The 16767-nt window shown below is 32.8% G+C and overlaps 1 protein-coding gene and 1 long non-coding RNA gene across 2 annotated transcripts; both read left to right on the top strand.

Annotated features, from left to right (window-relative positions):
- The first annotated feature begins 3680 nt into the window (after positions 1–3680).
- Positions 3681–5545, top strand: LOC134697381 (uncharacterized). Its single transcript, XR_010103106.1, has 3 exons — positions 3681–3779; positions 4526–4676; positions 5367–5545. It is a non-coding gene; the product is annotated as an uncharacterized LOC134697381 (long non-coding RNA).
- Positions 5546–5613: 68 nt separating this feature from the next.
- On the top strand, positions 5614–15668 carry LOC134697910 (low-density lipoprotein receptor-related protein 4-like). Its single transcript, XM_063560197.1, has 14 exons — positions 5614–5654; positions 6028–6206; positions 6574–6813; positions 7511–7679; positions 8272–8399; positions 8900–9056; positions 9546–9655; positions 11223–11406; positions 12098–12276; positions 12752–13000; positions 13948–14113; positions 14260–14387; positions 14786–14942; positions 15534–15668. The coding sequence occupies exons 1-14, from the start codon at positions 5614–5616 to the stop codon at positions 15628–15630; spliced, it is 2184 nt and encodes a 727-aa protein (XP_063416267.1). The 3' UTR covers positions 15631–15668.
- The last annotated feature ends 1099 nt before the right edge of the window (positions 15669–16767 follow it).

Here is a 16767-nt window from a genome sequence, read left to right as displayed (position 1 = left end):
TTTCAGCAATTCTATTGACCGCTCGTACCTTTTTAAAATGAAGCACTTCAGCATTTCATACAAAATGTACTTCGGTCAACACTTTTACACCCCAATAGATTTACACAAATAAGCGTTCAATTTTTAAAATAATAAATATAGAATTTGAGAAAAGTTTTTTATTTTAGTTTTGACTGTGAATAAACAACCCTGCATAATGTAATTTGTCCTAAACTTGCATGAAATATTTGTCACTGCATGTTACGAAACAATTAAACAATCCTTACGTAAAAAGGAATACGTAAAAATGGATTAAACTAAAGGACTGAATAACTGTTCATTTGCACGTATTACAGTTGACGTGTCTCTAAATCCATGATGTTTGAATTAACAGGAATCGCAAGCCTATATGGCTATCCAGAGGACAAAGAAAACTACACAGAAGAGAAAGACAATTCTTTAAGGAAGAGAAGCTCAAAAGGTAGAGTTTGCATTTTATTTTTTTGCTGTCTCTTCCTAAGTTTAAGTAAATCCTTACGTACAGTTAACTCTGAAGTTCTTACGGAAATTTCAGATATTTAACTATTTTATTTAACTTCAGTACGGTACTGAAACCTAGGAACTCGGTCATAAAACCGTTAAATTAAGTTATCGGAGTACATAGTTTGTGCTCGTAACACCAAATTCAGCATTTTGATTTCGAAGTACGAAACCTTCAAAAAAAATTGATAAACACAAGGCCTAATCTCAAAAGTGAATGTACTTCAAAGGTGCAACTGTATGTTTAGGAAAGTAATTTGAATGAAGGTTTGATAAAATGATTTTTTTTTTTAATTCTATATATGTTCCGGACCATATGAGTATTTGGACCATACGCGTATGGTCATGACGTAAAAATTTAATATTGATGCCATAGTTAGTTTTCATCGCTAGTTACATTCGTGCATGTAGGCTTGGATGAAATTCACATCGGTTTCAGTTACAAGTAATTAACTAATTGGAACTATTTTTAGAGAATAGAAATTTCTGAAATATAAAACCAAAAACTAATAACATATTAAGCTATATTTTAAGATAAAATTATGACAAGAATTTCAAAATGAGTGACAATTTAAAATTACTATTCATGTAGACGTTACGAACAAAAATATATATTTTCTTTTCAATAACTTGGCATAGTTAAAATCATAGTTTTCAAACTGTTTAGAGAAAGTTAGAAAATTATAAGCAAACGCTCTCGGTTTGGTGTTACATGTAGGTAAAATACTAACATTTCATGCATGCTTTTAATTTATTTTTTAAGTTGGAGGTCCAAAATGCTATACCTGCTCCAACATTGCTGATCCGAGTCAGTGTACTCAAACAACGCAATGTCACGTAGACGAGGTAAGATAACAGGTTTCTTTATAATATAAGAATAAAAAGGAGGCAACTTTCTATCAAAAACTAAGTGACGTGAAAGGCAGCACTCATGGGTCCCCATACGGTCTTTCAAAGAAGTATGTCTGGTAAGGACCGATTTTGGCCTCAAATTTCAGGTTCATCTGACGAAAGATTTTGACCACTTTTAAAACACTCAAGTGTCTATTTCATTTGATTCAATTAGCTTATTTGAAAGATTTTAACTGATTTAGTCATTAAAAACGGACCAATTCAAGCTCAAATATGAAAAGTCTACAAAATATGCCGAAAAATGTCACTTTTCAGATGGTTTTTGTCAAAAATGATAGTGGTCGCATCCGTGTTCATCCTCAACCTTTATATTTTATGTTATGTATTATCATCAAACACTTTCGTTTTACACGGATACCGTCTAAAATTTAACTAAAATGCTAGAATTGTGAAGATTTCAGTAATTTAGCATGACTTAATGGTGCTAGTACCCGATATATGTGCATTATATTGTCAAAAACGGCCCATATTTATGTAGAGAAGCATTCTACAGTCCAATAAAAAGATTAAATTTTAACAATTTTGTAAAACTGCTTTATTTTGGGACAAAAAAGGGGTCTTACTGGACCTACTCCTTTAGCAAATCTCATAACGCATCATGGTTCATGAACAAACCAGAACAAATATGACATACAGCAACAAACAACAACTACTATATTCAGGCTCTTCAACTGGAACAGGCTAATACAGAATGTGGTGGGGTTGAATATGATTTCGTCTTGGCTTCATTGTACGATGTTTTATCTTAAATGTTCAAAATATTGACGTACATGTATTGGCATTACTATTCGACACATTGTACGATGTTTTATCTTAAATGTTCAAAATATTGACGTACATGTATTGGCATCACTATTCGACACATTGTACGATGTTTTATCTTAATTGTTCAAAATATTGACGTACATGTATTGGCATCACTATTCGACACATTGTACGATGTTTAATCTTAAATGTTCAAAATATTGACGTACATGTATTGGCATCACTATTCGACACATTGTACGATGTTTTATCTTAAATGTTCAAAATATTGACGTACATGTATTGGCATTACTATTCGACACATTGTACGATGTTTTATCTTAAATGTTCAAAATATTGACGTACATGTATTGGCATCACTATTCGACACATTGTACGATGTTTTATCTTAAATGTTCAAAATATTGACGTACATGTATTGGCATTACTATTCGACACATTGTACGATGTTTTATCTTAAATGTTCAAAATATTGACGTACATGTATTGGCATCACTATTCGACACATTGTACGATGTTTTATCTTAAATGTTCAAAATATTGACGTACATGTATTGGCATCACTATTCGACACATTGTACGATGTTTTATCTGAAATGTTCAAAATATTGACGTACATGTATTGGCATTACTATTCGACACATTGTACGATGTTTTATCTGAAATGTTCAAAATATTGACGTACATGTATTGGCATCACTATTCGACACATTGTACGATGTTTTATCTGAAATGTTCAAAATATTGACGTACATGTATTGGCATCACTATTCGACACATTGTACGATGTTTTATCTTCAATGTACAAAATACTGACGTACATGTATTGGCATTACTATTCGACACATTGTACGATGTTTTATCTTCAATGTACAAAATATTGACGTACATGTATTGGCATTACTATTCGACACATTGTACGATGTTTTATCTTCAATGTACAAAATATTGACGTACATGTATTGGCATTACTATTCGACACATTGTACGATATTTTATCTTCAATGTACAAAATATTGACGTACATGTATTGGCATCACTATTCGACACATTGTACGATATTTTATCTTCAATGTACAAAATATTGACGTACATGTATTGGCATCACTATTCGACACATTGTACGATGTGTTTGTCTCATTGAACGTCGTTGTAGTTTGAACGCCGACTTAGCTTCACCGTAAAAGCGAATTTTATTAGTGTCATTTGTACGCCGACTGGTTACAGTGAACAACATCTTGGCGGCACTTTGTCATATCGTAGCTTCAATATACCACGTCTTGACTTCATTTGTACAACATCGTGTCTTCGTTTGAACGATGTCTTGGCATCACTTTTACTTCTACAGTCATTTTCAGTATAAGCGTTTTAACTATTTTTATAAGCGTGAGTCTTTTTTTTTGCAATATCTCTGTTAACCTCTTTGTTGTCAATATTCAGCATTATGTAATTAAATACAAATTGACTTTAAATTTCATGATTGCTGTTATTAATGATCTTAAATATCATTCCAGTATTGTAAAGAATCTGTTGTACCAGGAAGTCAACCTCAGAAATTCAATCTGGGATGTGAAAAGCTTATGGTAAGTTCGAATTTAACTGATTTGTGTCAATGGTAGCCAAACAGCAGTAGGTTCAATGATGCTCAAATGTGTTATTCATGGAAAATTTTTAAAAAAAAATCAGGGCGATCCAAACACTATGGTCTTAAACGATTTAGCTCGTTTAATTTTCTTAAATTGTGACCAAAATATTACTTAAATGATAATGAAATTTCAAGAAATGTGTACCACACATTTAAAAGGAATAATTTCCTTTTTTATATAGCAGATTAATAAGCACATATCTTGAGCAGCTTGGTGTCTCTCTACATATAATATGAGGTGAAAACGATCTGTTGATTTTTGATTGAGGTAACTCCCTTAGGTCTTCTCTGTATCCCCTTGAATGATGTAGACATGATATTTTGGATCAATTATGACCATTACCTCAGATTACGGTTACTTCCCCTTAAACTATAAAATTATTACCTGCTGTATCCGAGCATTCATGATTCCACAAATGACTCCAGCATAACATTATAGACATTATGCACTATTTTCATTGTGTGTCAAGAAGGAATTCCTATATTCGCGAAACCGGTAACAATTTTTACCCACCCCCTATGATACCTTGAAAACAGCCGTTTAGGAATTCTGTGAAAAGTTTTTGAGTCGGCGGCCTAGTTTACACATCCATTCCATTAAAAAAAAAAATTGCTTAATATTGTAATACAGTATATTTGTAATAAACTCTAGAAACATATTTAAATCATCCATTTTATATCTAGACTTGTGCTGGGCTTGACAGTGGAATTATTATCGGGAAACGCCATGAAAATACCCGGTCAATTGACGGGAACAGAAAACGACAAACCAACTCTAACTGTAATAGATGTTGTTCCAGTCATCTGTGTAACAACAACTTATGTAAAGCTGAAAGTAAGTGAGCTTTATAATTTAAGATTATTGTTTCCTAACCTTTCCTGTGATATTATTTGAGTAAAATTATTGTTTCAATCGATTATGATTCATATGAACATAGTCACCATCTACAGATTGAGTCTGGGAGTTGACATTGGTTTGGTAAAAGAAAATAGACTCTCTCGTGTCGTCTATATGTCTCAATGTTTATGGTGACGAGTAACATTTCATTATAAACTGTAAAATCCTTGAATGCTTACATCCACTTTATTTAAACTTAGGTGGATAGCTGTCTAATACCACACCTCCTTATTTTATAACGTAGTTCATTGACAAAAAAATAATTCTTTCAATTCATTAATTCCGCGAATATTATAGTCGTGACATGACTAGATTAAACCATAAGTTCTTATTCAAGGCGACATCGGTTGCTGATTGGTCTTAATATTTCATTCACAGTTTTGATGAAGTTGTGAGTTCGAACCGTTGGTTGCAGGTGAATTGCACTTCAATCTTAATTTCTAAGATTGTCAGTTTTCTTGCTGAAGGTCTGTAATTTCTACGGGGACTCTGGCTTCCTCGAACAATGAAAACTTTATTTTATCCACGATATAACCAATAAGGATGTAGGTGGAGTTAAGGGTCAACAATTAACTAATCATGTAAATCATGACGTCACCATAACTACTTATTTATAATTTTTAACAGATCCAGCTGTAATTCCAACAGTCCCAGGAAACCACCAAACATATGCAAGATTATCGGGCGGAGCTAATTCATATATGGGTCGGGTTGAAGTATTTCATAGCGGTTATTGGGGATCTATTTGTGATGATGACTGGACAGGGGTTAATGCAGGAGTCATTTGTGGAATGCTTGGATACAGCAGGTAACAAAGCGAAAGTAAAACAGTAACTGTACATGTATTTCGAGAATTTTTTTTTTTTAGGAAAACATGTATATGAGATATAAAGAGGAAAAATATTTCGTAATTATGTAATGTAAATGTAAGCGATTCTCAAATTGCTAAAGAGAGGACAATTGTGTACTGGTGATTCCATAATTAATGACTAACATATGAAAGAGAGCAAACGATCAGCGCTTACATCACTGTTGTTCTCACAGTCACATTGAAACCTCCAAAAAGAGCAACTCTCATCTCACATAATCTTTATAGCTAAAGGTGGTTCTGTGCATCGGTCTGCGCGCAATTCGTCAAACTGGTTGAATTTCTTGAACTTGCTTATAAACCACATACGTGTGACATGTGATGCAATATGTATACGTATCAATCAATTAGAGGATACTTCCAAAGACGTCATGCAACTTTTCCTTTTTTTATTTTACATGTTCTTTTCTTTGCAAACAGAGAAGGATCTGTCGGCGTTTCTGGAGCTGCATTCGGAAGTGCTCCTTCTACTGCACACATATGGATGGACAACGTCAACTGTACAGGATACGAAAATAACATCGATGAATGCCACTTTAATGGTTGGGGAAACCATGATTGTTCCCATGGAGAAGATTCTGGTGTTGAATGTTCTTCCGGTAAATTAAAAAAAAAATCATTATATTAGATAATTATTACTTTTTTTTAATTTAATTTGATAAATCATTTTGAAAAAGATTTGACCTTAACATATAACTGTAATCGATGTTTTGTTCTTCGTGTATTTTCGAAACCGGGATTGATAGAAAATAACTAGTTACGTGTTTACGAAACAATGTCAAACAGTCATACTATTATGTAAAAGCCGCTACAGTGGCCGCTTGAATAGTCTGGAAGAGCGTGTGTTTTTGTGTCGCTGGTTATCATATCAAAAACCTTAGCCATAATTATAGTGAATTGAATTGAAGATTTGAGATATCAACAATTATAGATAATGACTATAATGACACCATTTTTTTATTCCAGCAAGTCCAGAAGACAATATGATCTTCTTACTGGATATAAATGGTGACGGACTAATTTACAGAATGGATTTATACACACAAAGCTATGTCCGAATACCAATAAACCGCCTGTACACACCAACCGCCATTGACTATAACCCTATTGAGGGAAGAATATACTTTGTAGATGGTCGACTTAAACAACTCGCCAGTATGCATTTCACTGGAGACGACATTAGAGAACTTAAACAACTTGATACAAGTAAGTTAATTCGTGTTCCTGGTATTTCTTCTTTCCGTTAGGCAATGACCGTGGTATATAGCGTTACGCATGCCCGTTCCTTCGTTGTTTCTAGATTTGATGCATTAGTTGCCTGACTTTTTTATGTATGTGTCTGTCCCAAGTCAGATACTGTAATTCGGTGGTTGTAGTTTGTTTATGTGTTACATATTTGTTTTTCTATCATTTTTTTACATAAATAAGGCCGTTAGTTTTCTCGTTTGAATTGTTTTACATTGTCTTATCGGGGCCTTTTATAGCTGACTTTGTGGTATGGGCTTTGCTCATTGTTTAAATTCGTACGGTGACCTATAGTTGTTAATGTTTTTGTCATGTTGGTATTTTATGGATAGTGGTCTCATTGGCAATCATACCACATCTTCTTTTTTATATTTTGTTTTGCTACATATTATGTGTACCTTTTAAAATGCAATACGCGTTTTGTATCGAAAAACCTACTTTTTACAGACTATAGACAATTCAGGGAATTTGTGTCCCTAAAACATATCTAATTTTATATTTACATTTTTTCATATATATAACATGTTTACGTCAATATAATTTATTTTGACGTTTGGAATAATACAATATTTAGTCATGTATTCATGCAAAAAACATTTTAAGAATCTTTGTGTACATCGTTAGTTAATCCTTACATTTTTGTCCAATGTTTTAATAGATGCGGATTTAGAAAAGATTGAAGTTGATCCCATTAATAGAAGACTGTTCTACGCGGACACTGGAAATAATCAAATCGGTTCACTGAGTCTGGATGGGTCGGATTTCCGTATTATTGTCAATAGTGGTTTAGGTGAACCTAGAGATGTCGTTTCGGATCCAAGACATAGGTATATGCTTCTTTTTTTAAATAGAAATGTTATGCAATTGAGAGGTCTATCGATGATTTTCAAAAAGGGACTGTTGAAAAATCTCAGCGAAAATACAAAACAGTCAAATATCAGAAAAAAATGTACTTTAAAGTCCCAGTTTCAGCCTGCTGGTGGCCAAAAGCATCTGTTACTTTAAAAAAAAAAAAAAATACAGACTGGAGAAGGATGACTTAATTTACAGTTTGTGGCTCTTAGTTATTTAATAAAAGAAAAAAGTTTGATATTCAAGCGAAATGCATTAAAAGAGACAAATGTCACCCTATTAATATTTTTGAATTGATATACTTTGATGTTATATAAATGTGATGTTCATGTATCATTGCTGCATGGTAATAACAAATGATTATATATAAAGCCATGTTGATATAAAAGATATCAATAATATATGAAAAGAGATTTTTTGGCCCATGATTCTCTATTCTTTCTTTTTTTCCCGATTTTTCTCTTTTCTTCCTCTTTTTGGGCCTTATTCTACACTTTTTATACATAATTATATATTTTGCAAACCCCATACACAACATCAAAGACAATTTTCTGTTTTGATTGACAGCATAATATACTGGTCTGACTGGGGATCGTCACCAAAGATTGAGAAAGCAAATTATGATGGAACCGGAAGAACAGTGGTCGTGAGCTCTGATCTAAAATGGCCGAATGGAATGGCAATTGATTTCGATGGTATATATATTTATCATTTCCTATTGTCATTTTCCAGTCAGTTTAAAATGAGATATTTTCAAGTTCATTTGTTTGAACTTCAAGTTTACAAGGAATAACATGTATGTCGTAACAGTTGGGAAAATATAATCAGTAAAATAGTAAACAAAAAACAAAAGTTTTAAGTACTGAAAAAAAATCATCTTTTCTAAAAAAAAAAAGATCAATATAAATACTCTAAAATACACTGTATTTGTAATAGAATTCGAATTTAGCTTGAGATAGTTTTGTTCTTATTCTCATTTATGTGTCAAAATGGAAAACAAATTGTTTAGTCTGAGTTTCGCTGCATTGAAGACCTATTGGTGACCGTCTGCTGTTGTCTGTTCTATGTTCGGGTAGTTGTCTCTTTGACAAATTCCCCATTTCCATTCTCAATTTTATTTAATTTGTTTTATTTTTCATATCTATTGTCATAATATCAGCACATGTAACTAAAAAATTTTTTTTTTCATTATCAGAAAACAAGCTTTACTTCGTTGATGCTGGTACAGACAAAATTGAAAGCACTGATTTAAATGGAGGCAGTAGACATACAATATACACAGAAACTGGTTCCCATTTCTTTGCTATCTCAATCTTCCAACAGTATCTATATTATACAGACTGGACGGAACAGTGAGTTGTTTATTTCATATAGAGGCTTTATGTCTAAGAGGAGATAATTAAAACCCGAAAGGATATGATTTTTCAAAAGGTTTGGATTACATCGCAATATTAATTGTTTTCAGCCTTCGTTGTTTGATTCTATTGGGCATATATGTTTTGGTGATAAAGAGTTGAAATCTTTTGTATCATATGCAATAAAATGTTTAATTATGGTACTATATATTTTAGTTCTGGTATATGTGGCGAGTGAATATATTTTTGAAAGGAGATACCAAAGATACCAAAAGGAACATTCAAACTCATAAGTCGAGAATAAACTAACAACGGTATGGATAAAAACGAAAAAAAGACGAACAGACAAACAAAAGTACATAAATCACAACATAGAAATTTAAATATTGAGCAACACGTATATTTTAAATCGTTTTACGATAAACTATAATATTGAGTTCCAAAACGATCCTGCGATTCAAACCCATTAAATAAAATATTTTGTAGCTCTGTAATGAGAATAAATAAGGATGGGACAGGTAGGACGCATGTTGGAGCTGCGACATTCAGAGAACTGGCAGACATCAGAGTTCATAAATATGGATACGGTTTGCCAGGTATAGATACATTTATTATTCTTATATTTATATAAAAAAAACATTAGATATCTGTATCATATCCTTCATTTCAATTATATCTTTTTCCAGGCTTGCCAGATAAGAATTTAAAAGTTATGTGAATATTTATATTCTGCAATTACCTTTTTCCCGAATTTGTGTTAAGATTGGCCCTATGTTGCACCCTTTAAATTTATTTGTATATGGCTAAAACGATAAAACATTTTTATGCCCCACCTACGATAGAAGAGGAGCATTATGTTTTCTTGTCTGTGCCTCCGTTCGTCTGTGCGTCCGTTCGCTTCAGGTTTAAGTTTTTGGTCAAGGTAGTTTTTGAAGAAGTTGAAGTCTAATCTACTTGAAACTTAGTACACATGTTTCCTATGATATGATCTTTCTAATTTTAATTCCAAATAAAAGTTTTGATCCCAATTTCACGGTCCACTGAACATAGAAAATGATATTGCGAGTGAGGCATCTGTGTACTTGGACACATTCCTGTTTGAAATAAATTTCTGCATGAAGTTAGAGTGAATCTTGAAGTACATCCACTTTTTTTTAAACTTCGATTGTTGTTTCGTTGGCAACCATACCACATCTTCTTATTTCTTATACTGTTCATGCTGTTTGAGGATAATTTAAAAAAAGACTGTTAGACAAATGATGATATCAATATCAAGACAATTGTATGTAAAAGAGAGATTTACCCAAATGTGTACTAGGTAGGTGCGCCTAGTTGTAATTTCAACATACTAACTCATTTCGTAATAGAAATTCATTTCACCTTACCCATGTTACCCGGACACATGCCTTACTTTTAGCAGACCGTTCGTTTTTCTAACTCCTTGAAATCATTTGATTCGTGAGAGTTGTAACAAATACCCATTTCAAAGGCCTTGAGTCTGACTTTGTCTTTTTAAAACTAAAAACTCCACGCACAAGCGGTGACCATGCTTCTTCGCTTACATACACGAGGAAATCAGGGAGGTTCGACGACAAAGAAATGAGAGACGAAAATATTCTTTAAACTTATTGTTCATCATATTCCTCAAAGGCACCAGGATTATAATTTGATTCGCCAGACGCGCGTTTCGTGTACATAAGACTCATCAGTGACGCTCATATTAAAATAGTTATAAAGCCAAACAAGTGCAAGGTTGAAGAGCATTGAAGATCCCAAATTCCAAAAACGTTGTTCCAAATACGGCTAAGGTACTCTATGCCTGGGATAAGAATAACCTTAATTTTTCGTAAAATTCTTAGTTTGGTTAACAGAAAATTAATAAAAATGACCATATAATTGATATCTATGTCAACACCGAAGTGCTGACTTCTGGGCTGGTGATACCCTCGGTAACATTTATCACTTTGATACAACATTAAATGAGTAAGACCATATACAAAGTTGATGTATGCTTTGGATTTCAAATATTTTGGCCACGAGCATCACTGAAGACATGTATTGTCGAAATGCGCATCTGGTGCAACAAACTTGGTACCGTTGATTTTATTGCTGAAAAAGTGTTCACAACGTATTAAGTAATATAAACAACACATGTTTGTACAGGTGTTGTCACTCCCTCTCCAATTGTCATTGATGAAAGCCACATGTTTGTACGGTTAGTTGGTAGAGGAGGACATAATGAAGGAACTGTACAGGTATTTGTCAATGGAGTTTGGGGAACAATTTGTGACGATCACTGGGGAGATGTTGATGCTGGAGTTATTTGTCACATGCTTGGATTCGGAAGGTAAGCAACCTTTTTTTAATGTATAAAATACACCAGTTGAAAATGCTATATACTTTATCTACCATCTATCAGTAGATTGGCAATTTTCAAATGTATTTTTACGACAACCAAGGAAATGACTAGCTAGCACGTGGAACCAGCAGGGCGTGTCTTTTTGGGGATCTGATATTTTTTTGACTTGTTAAGTACATGACAGATGGGATTGCAAAAAATATGATTACACAATGCAAAATTCATCAGTGTTACTTACTCGTCACCTGTAAGGGCAAAGGTACAGTTTGTCTGACATAGGAGTTGTTCCCTTTTCAAAAATCTTAACAAAGTCGAACAATTTGTTCGTAATTTGAAAATGGACCGAACTAAGAATTACATTATATAGTCATACTAACGAAGGTAACAGCAACGACTTATTATTTAACTAACACAAGTATTTTTAAACTCAGTGTAAAAACTCATCAAATATACCATTCTTATAAACCGGATTTGTTTTATCTCTAGAGAACATGCAGTAGCCGTTTCAGGTGCACTATACGGTACTTCACAAGCAACGCCAGTATTTCTAGATGAGGTGGCATGCTCAGGAGCGGAAATTATTACGACTTATTATTTAACTAACACAAGTATTTTTAAACTCAGTGTAAAAACTCATCAAATATACCATTCTTATAAACCGGATTTGTTTTATCTCTAGAGAACATGCAGTAGCCGTTTCAGGTGCACTATACGGTACTTCACAAGCAACGCCAGTATTTCTAGATGAGGTGGCATGCTCAGGAGCGGAAACACATATTGCGCAATGTCAGTTGCCTCAAGGGTGGTCTATTCATGATTGTAAACATGATGAGGATGCTGGTGTGAAATGCCAATATAGTGAGTAATACATGTACAATGAAAAGGGATTTTAATGTTCATGAATTTTCCTAAAAACAATATGGCGATTGATTAGTGGTAATATTTTAATAGAACATTTAAAGTAAGTTTGAATCTTTTGTAACTTTTGGTTTTATAGACATATATGACAATTGGCTACTAGAGACATATATGACACGCACCATTACAATATACACGTCAATATTGAGCGAATATAACTGGCTTAAAACTAAAGCAACCGTTTCTAGTGTCTAAATGGGGTTTACAGAATTTAGTTGAATGGACACAAAGTGCAGAATAAAAGAGGTATAGACTACCAAAAAAGTGTTAAAATGTAAAGTTAAAGGAATAATGTCAAAACTTTACTTGAAAATAATAAATAATATAGAATTGAAAAACCCTTCATCGATACCTTCAGTCATGTGTAATTGTAGTAATTGTTTGGCTTCATCTTCGAAATAATAAAATTTTGTAGATCCGTCAACAATTCGAACATCCATCATAACCACAGACTCAAAAAGGTCGGAAATATACAGATTAGACATGGAAACCGGAAGTTATTCGGCCATTCCAAACTTTAATATCTCCAATCCAGTCGCCATTGGTTTTGATAGTAGTCAAAAGACAATATACTATTCAGATGTCCGTTTGCATCAATTAAGGAGCACCAATATTGATGGTTCGGGAATGAGCATCGTGAAACAACTAAATGGTGGTATGCTTTGTTTAAATATTCTATATCATATTTAGTTTTAAAAGATACCACTGGGAGAACAAAAAAAATCTAAGAAAAAGACACAGCGCCATGTCCAAAACTCAAAAAAACGAAAATAAATGAATCCACAGTAACACAAAAATGATTAACAGAAACTACTTGAAAACCATGGGCTAGTTAATGTGTTAATGTTACTACCTTACCGGTTAAAAACGTTGTATTTCTTTTTTAAATTATATTCATTGGTAACACTATATCCGTGTACGTAACTCATTTCCAAATGACATGTCCTACATGTATTGAAATGGCTTAAGGTAAAAGTTCTGGTCAAGCAAGTTTTCCCTGAATTTGTGCTTACGTTTAATACTTGCATCATTGTTCGCATGTTTATTATGGCGCGAGCGTCGGAATTAACGTCGATCAAACATATATCCGGATGAATGCAAACCTAGAAAAGCGCTTAGGACGCATATAATGTCAACAAGTTGGAATATTCAATATTAACTTTTCATTGATAATTGGTTGTATGAATCACTAAGAACATTAGATATTTGGTTTTCTAATTGTTGCAGGTCTTTTGTTTGCCTATCCATCCTTACATCCACTTTCTTTGAACTTTTGTGAATAGTTGTCTCGTTGGCAATCATTCTTTATCTCCTTACATTTATAGGACTTCAAGAAAAGGATATATTTCTTCATTCTCATCACCAAATACATCGATACAGAGAAGGCATGTAATGCAAAACATTGAATATATAGACGTAACAATATAGAAAAAAACAAATAAGTTTGGTGTTCAGTTACAAAGCACGTACTTCTAATAGTCATGACTTCAGTCGTTAATGGCTTATTTAAAGAAGTGTCACGTATAACATTTTTTATTATAAAGTAAATATTATCAATATTTGATACAACTTGAGAGGGCTCCAAATTAATGTAAAAAACATAATTTTAAGGTATCCCAGATGGTCTTGCTATCGACGAAAAAAATCGACTGCTCTTTTATACGGATTATGCAAGGGAACTTGTTGCCGTAATGAATTTGGACGGAAGTAGTGAACGCAATGTAACAACAACAGGAATTTCAAACCCTCGTGGTATAGCATTGGATACAACAAATAGGTAAGCCTGACCATTTTTGTGGATGAATCATGAATGTCTTCTTCTTTGAAATCTGTATATTTTATTTCAACTTTGAGGAAGAATAATTGCAATTGACACAACATTGTTGCTATTATTTATCGATTTTACTCTTTATGTTATTCCAGAATTATATACTGGACTGATTGGGGAAGCAGTCCAAAAATAGAAAAGTCCGGATATGATGGAACAGGCAGACAGGCTATTGTAACTACTGATTTAAGTCTACCAAATGCTGTTGTATTGGATACTAATAGTACGTAATTACAAAACAAAATCATGTTCATGTCATAGTTTTGCACGAGGTTTTTCCCTTGTTGCCCTTAAAGCGTTTGTCGTTTTTTATGAAAATTATAAAAAAAATTATATAGGATATGGCACATGTGGTACTTGCATTTTGTAAGTTTTTTTGGCGCACTCAGAAACAGTCATAACCGCTTTTCAAATATTTTTGTATATAACGTTTTATTATTTACATCATCACGTGTGTAATAAAAAAAAGTACTGAACTTTTTCCTCATAGCATTGTTTATATATATTCCAAAGATCATCAATCTTTCCCCAACAACAAGTGAAGTAACTAGAACAATCTTTCGATACGTCTCGTTAACATGTGAGGATTTTTTGCCATTTATTATACATTTATTTTTACAGCGGGCAAAATTATATTTGCTGACGCAGGAACCAACAAAATTGAATCTGTGAACGCAGATGGGACAGGTAGACAGGTCATATTTGAGGACACTGGTGCTCACTTCTTTGGACTTGACCTAGATCAAACATACATTTATTTCTCGGATTGGAACAAAGAGTTAGTGGAACCTTTATTGCCCTTTATTGTTTGTTACTTCGATCATTGACTTTCAAATGTTTGGTTTTGAGCTCTACTGATAAAAGTTAACTTCAAAACAGAAAAGCGCTATTCGGCTTAAAGCATTCCTGGTATAGATTAATGCAGGATGCACTTCAGACGCATACATTTTATCAAGTGTAAATTGGGAATATCCAATATTATTGTAACACTAAAGAATTTATAATATTTTGTTTTATAAATCGTATCGTAAGATAATAATAATACTAATATTCATATATCATTGCGGACAGTGCTTCGTCCATTCGTGATGAGTAAAAGCATCGCCTCGTTCATACTATAAATCGATGAGTATCTTTTATTAAAACTTTTATTAGGGCTTTTTAGTTTTGAAGTATTTAGATTTTTCGATTTTAAAACACCACCCTCTTTTGTCAATTATTAAATGCAAAGCAGCCATTTATCCTTTTGAGATAATGGGCCTTAAATCTAACATCACATAATCAAATTGTATTAATAAGTGTGATTTTAAATACATTAATGTTGGTCAAGAATATTTTACTATAAAAAGTATCTCCGATATTCTTTCAGAGGTATATTGAGGATTAATAAAGATGGGACACATGAGGTGAACATTGGACCTCCTTCATTTGGTAGAATGAACGGCATCAAAATTATAAATGGTTGAACAAGTAAGTATTCAAAATATATAAAAAACAAAAAAATACTGAACTCCAAGGCAAATTCAAAAAGAGAAAGTCCATAGCTTTTAATCAGCTAAACAAGTGAAAACCAACTGCCATATTTATTACATGGTACAGGCATATTTTTTGTTTAAACATTAAAGAGTAAAACTATGGACTGGCCATCAAGAACAACACCAAACAACAGAAGGGAATAAACTCATCATAGATACCAGGACTAAATTTTGTATATACACCAGACGCGCGTTTTGTCTACAACAGACTCGTCAGTGACGCTAGAATCCAAAAATATTAAAAAAGCCAAATAAAGTACGAAGTTGAAGAATTATCTGTTCTGGAAGGGCAAAGATTTTCTCTGCTGTGCGTTGTGTTAAAAATGACAGTAAATCAAAAAAGTCATAATTATTACATAGAATTATTAATAAGTAATGATGTATTGTTAACTGTGTCCCAAATATTTCATGTAAATCTAGTGTATATTACATAGACATGCTGATACAAAATGCATACGGTCTAACGAAGGGTAAACACAAAAGGCAAACAAATATTCTATGCCCTGTGATTGATGTACACACGCTAAATATGCATCTTTTTACTTTTGTATTTGTTGTTATAAAAAAACTAAACATAGCTGAGAAATATCTTACCATAAAAGCATATAAAACTAACTCGTATATTCTAAATACTTTATTTTATGATAAAACTATATTACTAAATTCTTATTATTTTGCAGAGCACGAAAACAAGGTTTTACACATATTTTTTTAATAAACATACTTTCAAACATAGTTTTTAAGTTTTTTGTGTTAATATCATCTACGTTGGAACCAGTGGATTATCTGATTAATCCAATCAACATAGATATATAATTGAATCTTAAAGTCCGAGTCGATGACAATCGAGATTGGATAAATCAGACAATCTACCAGTAACTATGCAAGAATCGGTTTCTCTTATGATTATTAAATACATTTTCATGTTTGATAGACAAACATACCCTTTGAGTGCGTTCGACATTCCACACGGTTGCCAATGTCACTAACATTTCTTAGAACATTTTGAGTTTCTTTGGTTAGCTGATATAGGTAATGACCGTAAACTCCTCCAATCATCTTATGAGA

This window comes from Mytilus trossulus, chromosome 14 (genome assembly GCF_036588685.1).
Source record: "Mytilus trossulus isolate FHL-02 chromosome 14, PNRI_Mtr1.1.1.hap1, whole genome shotgun sequence".
Classification (NCBI taxonomy): domain Eukaryota; kingdom Metazoa; phylum Mollusca; class Bivalvia; order Mytilida; family Mytilidae; genus Mytilus; species Mytilus trossulus.
Note: the sequence above shows the minus strand (reverse complement) of the source record. Positions and strands in the feature narration are given on the sequence as shown.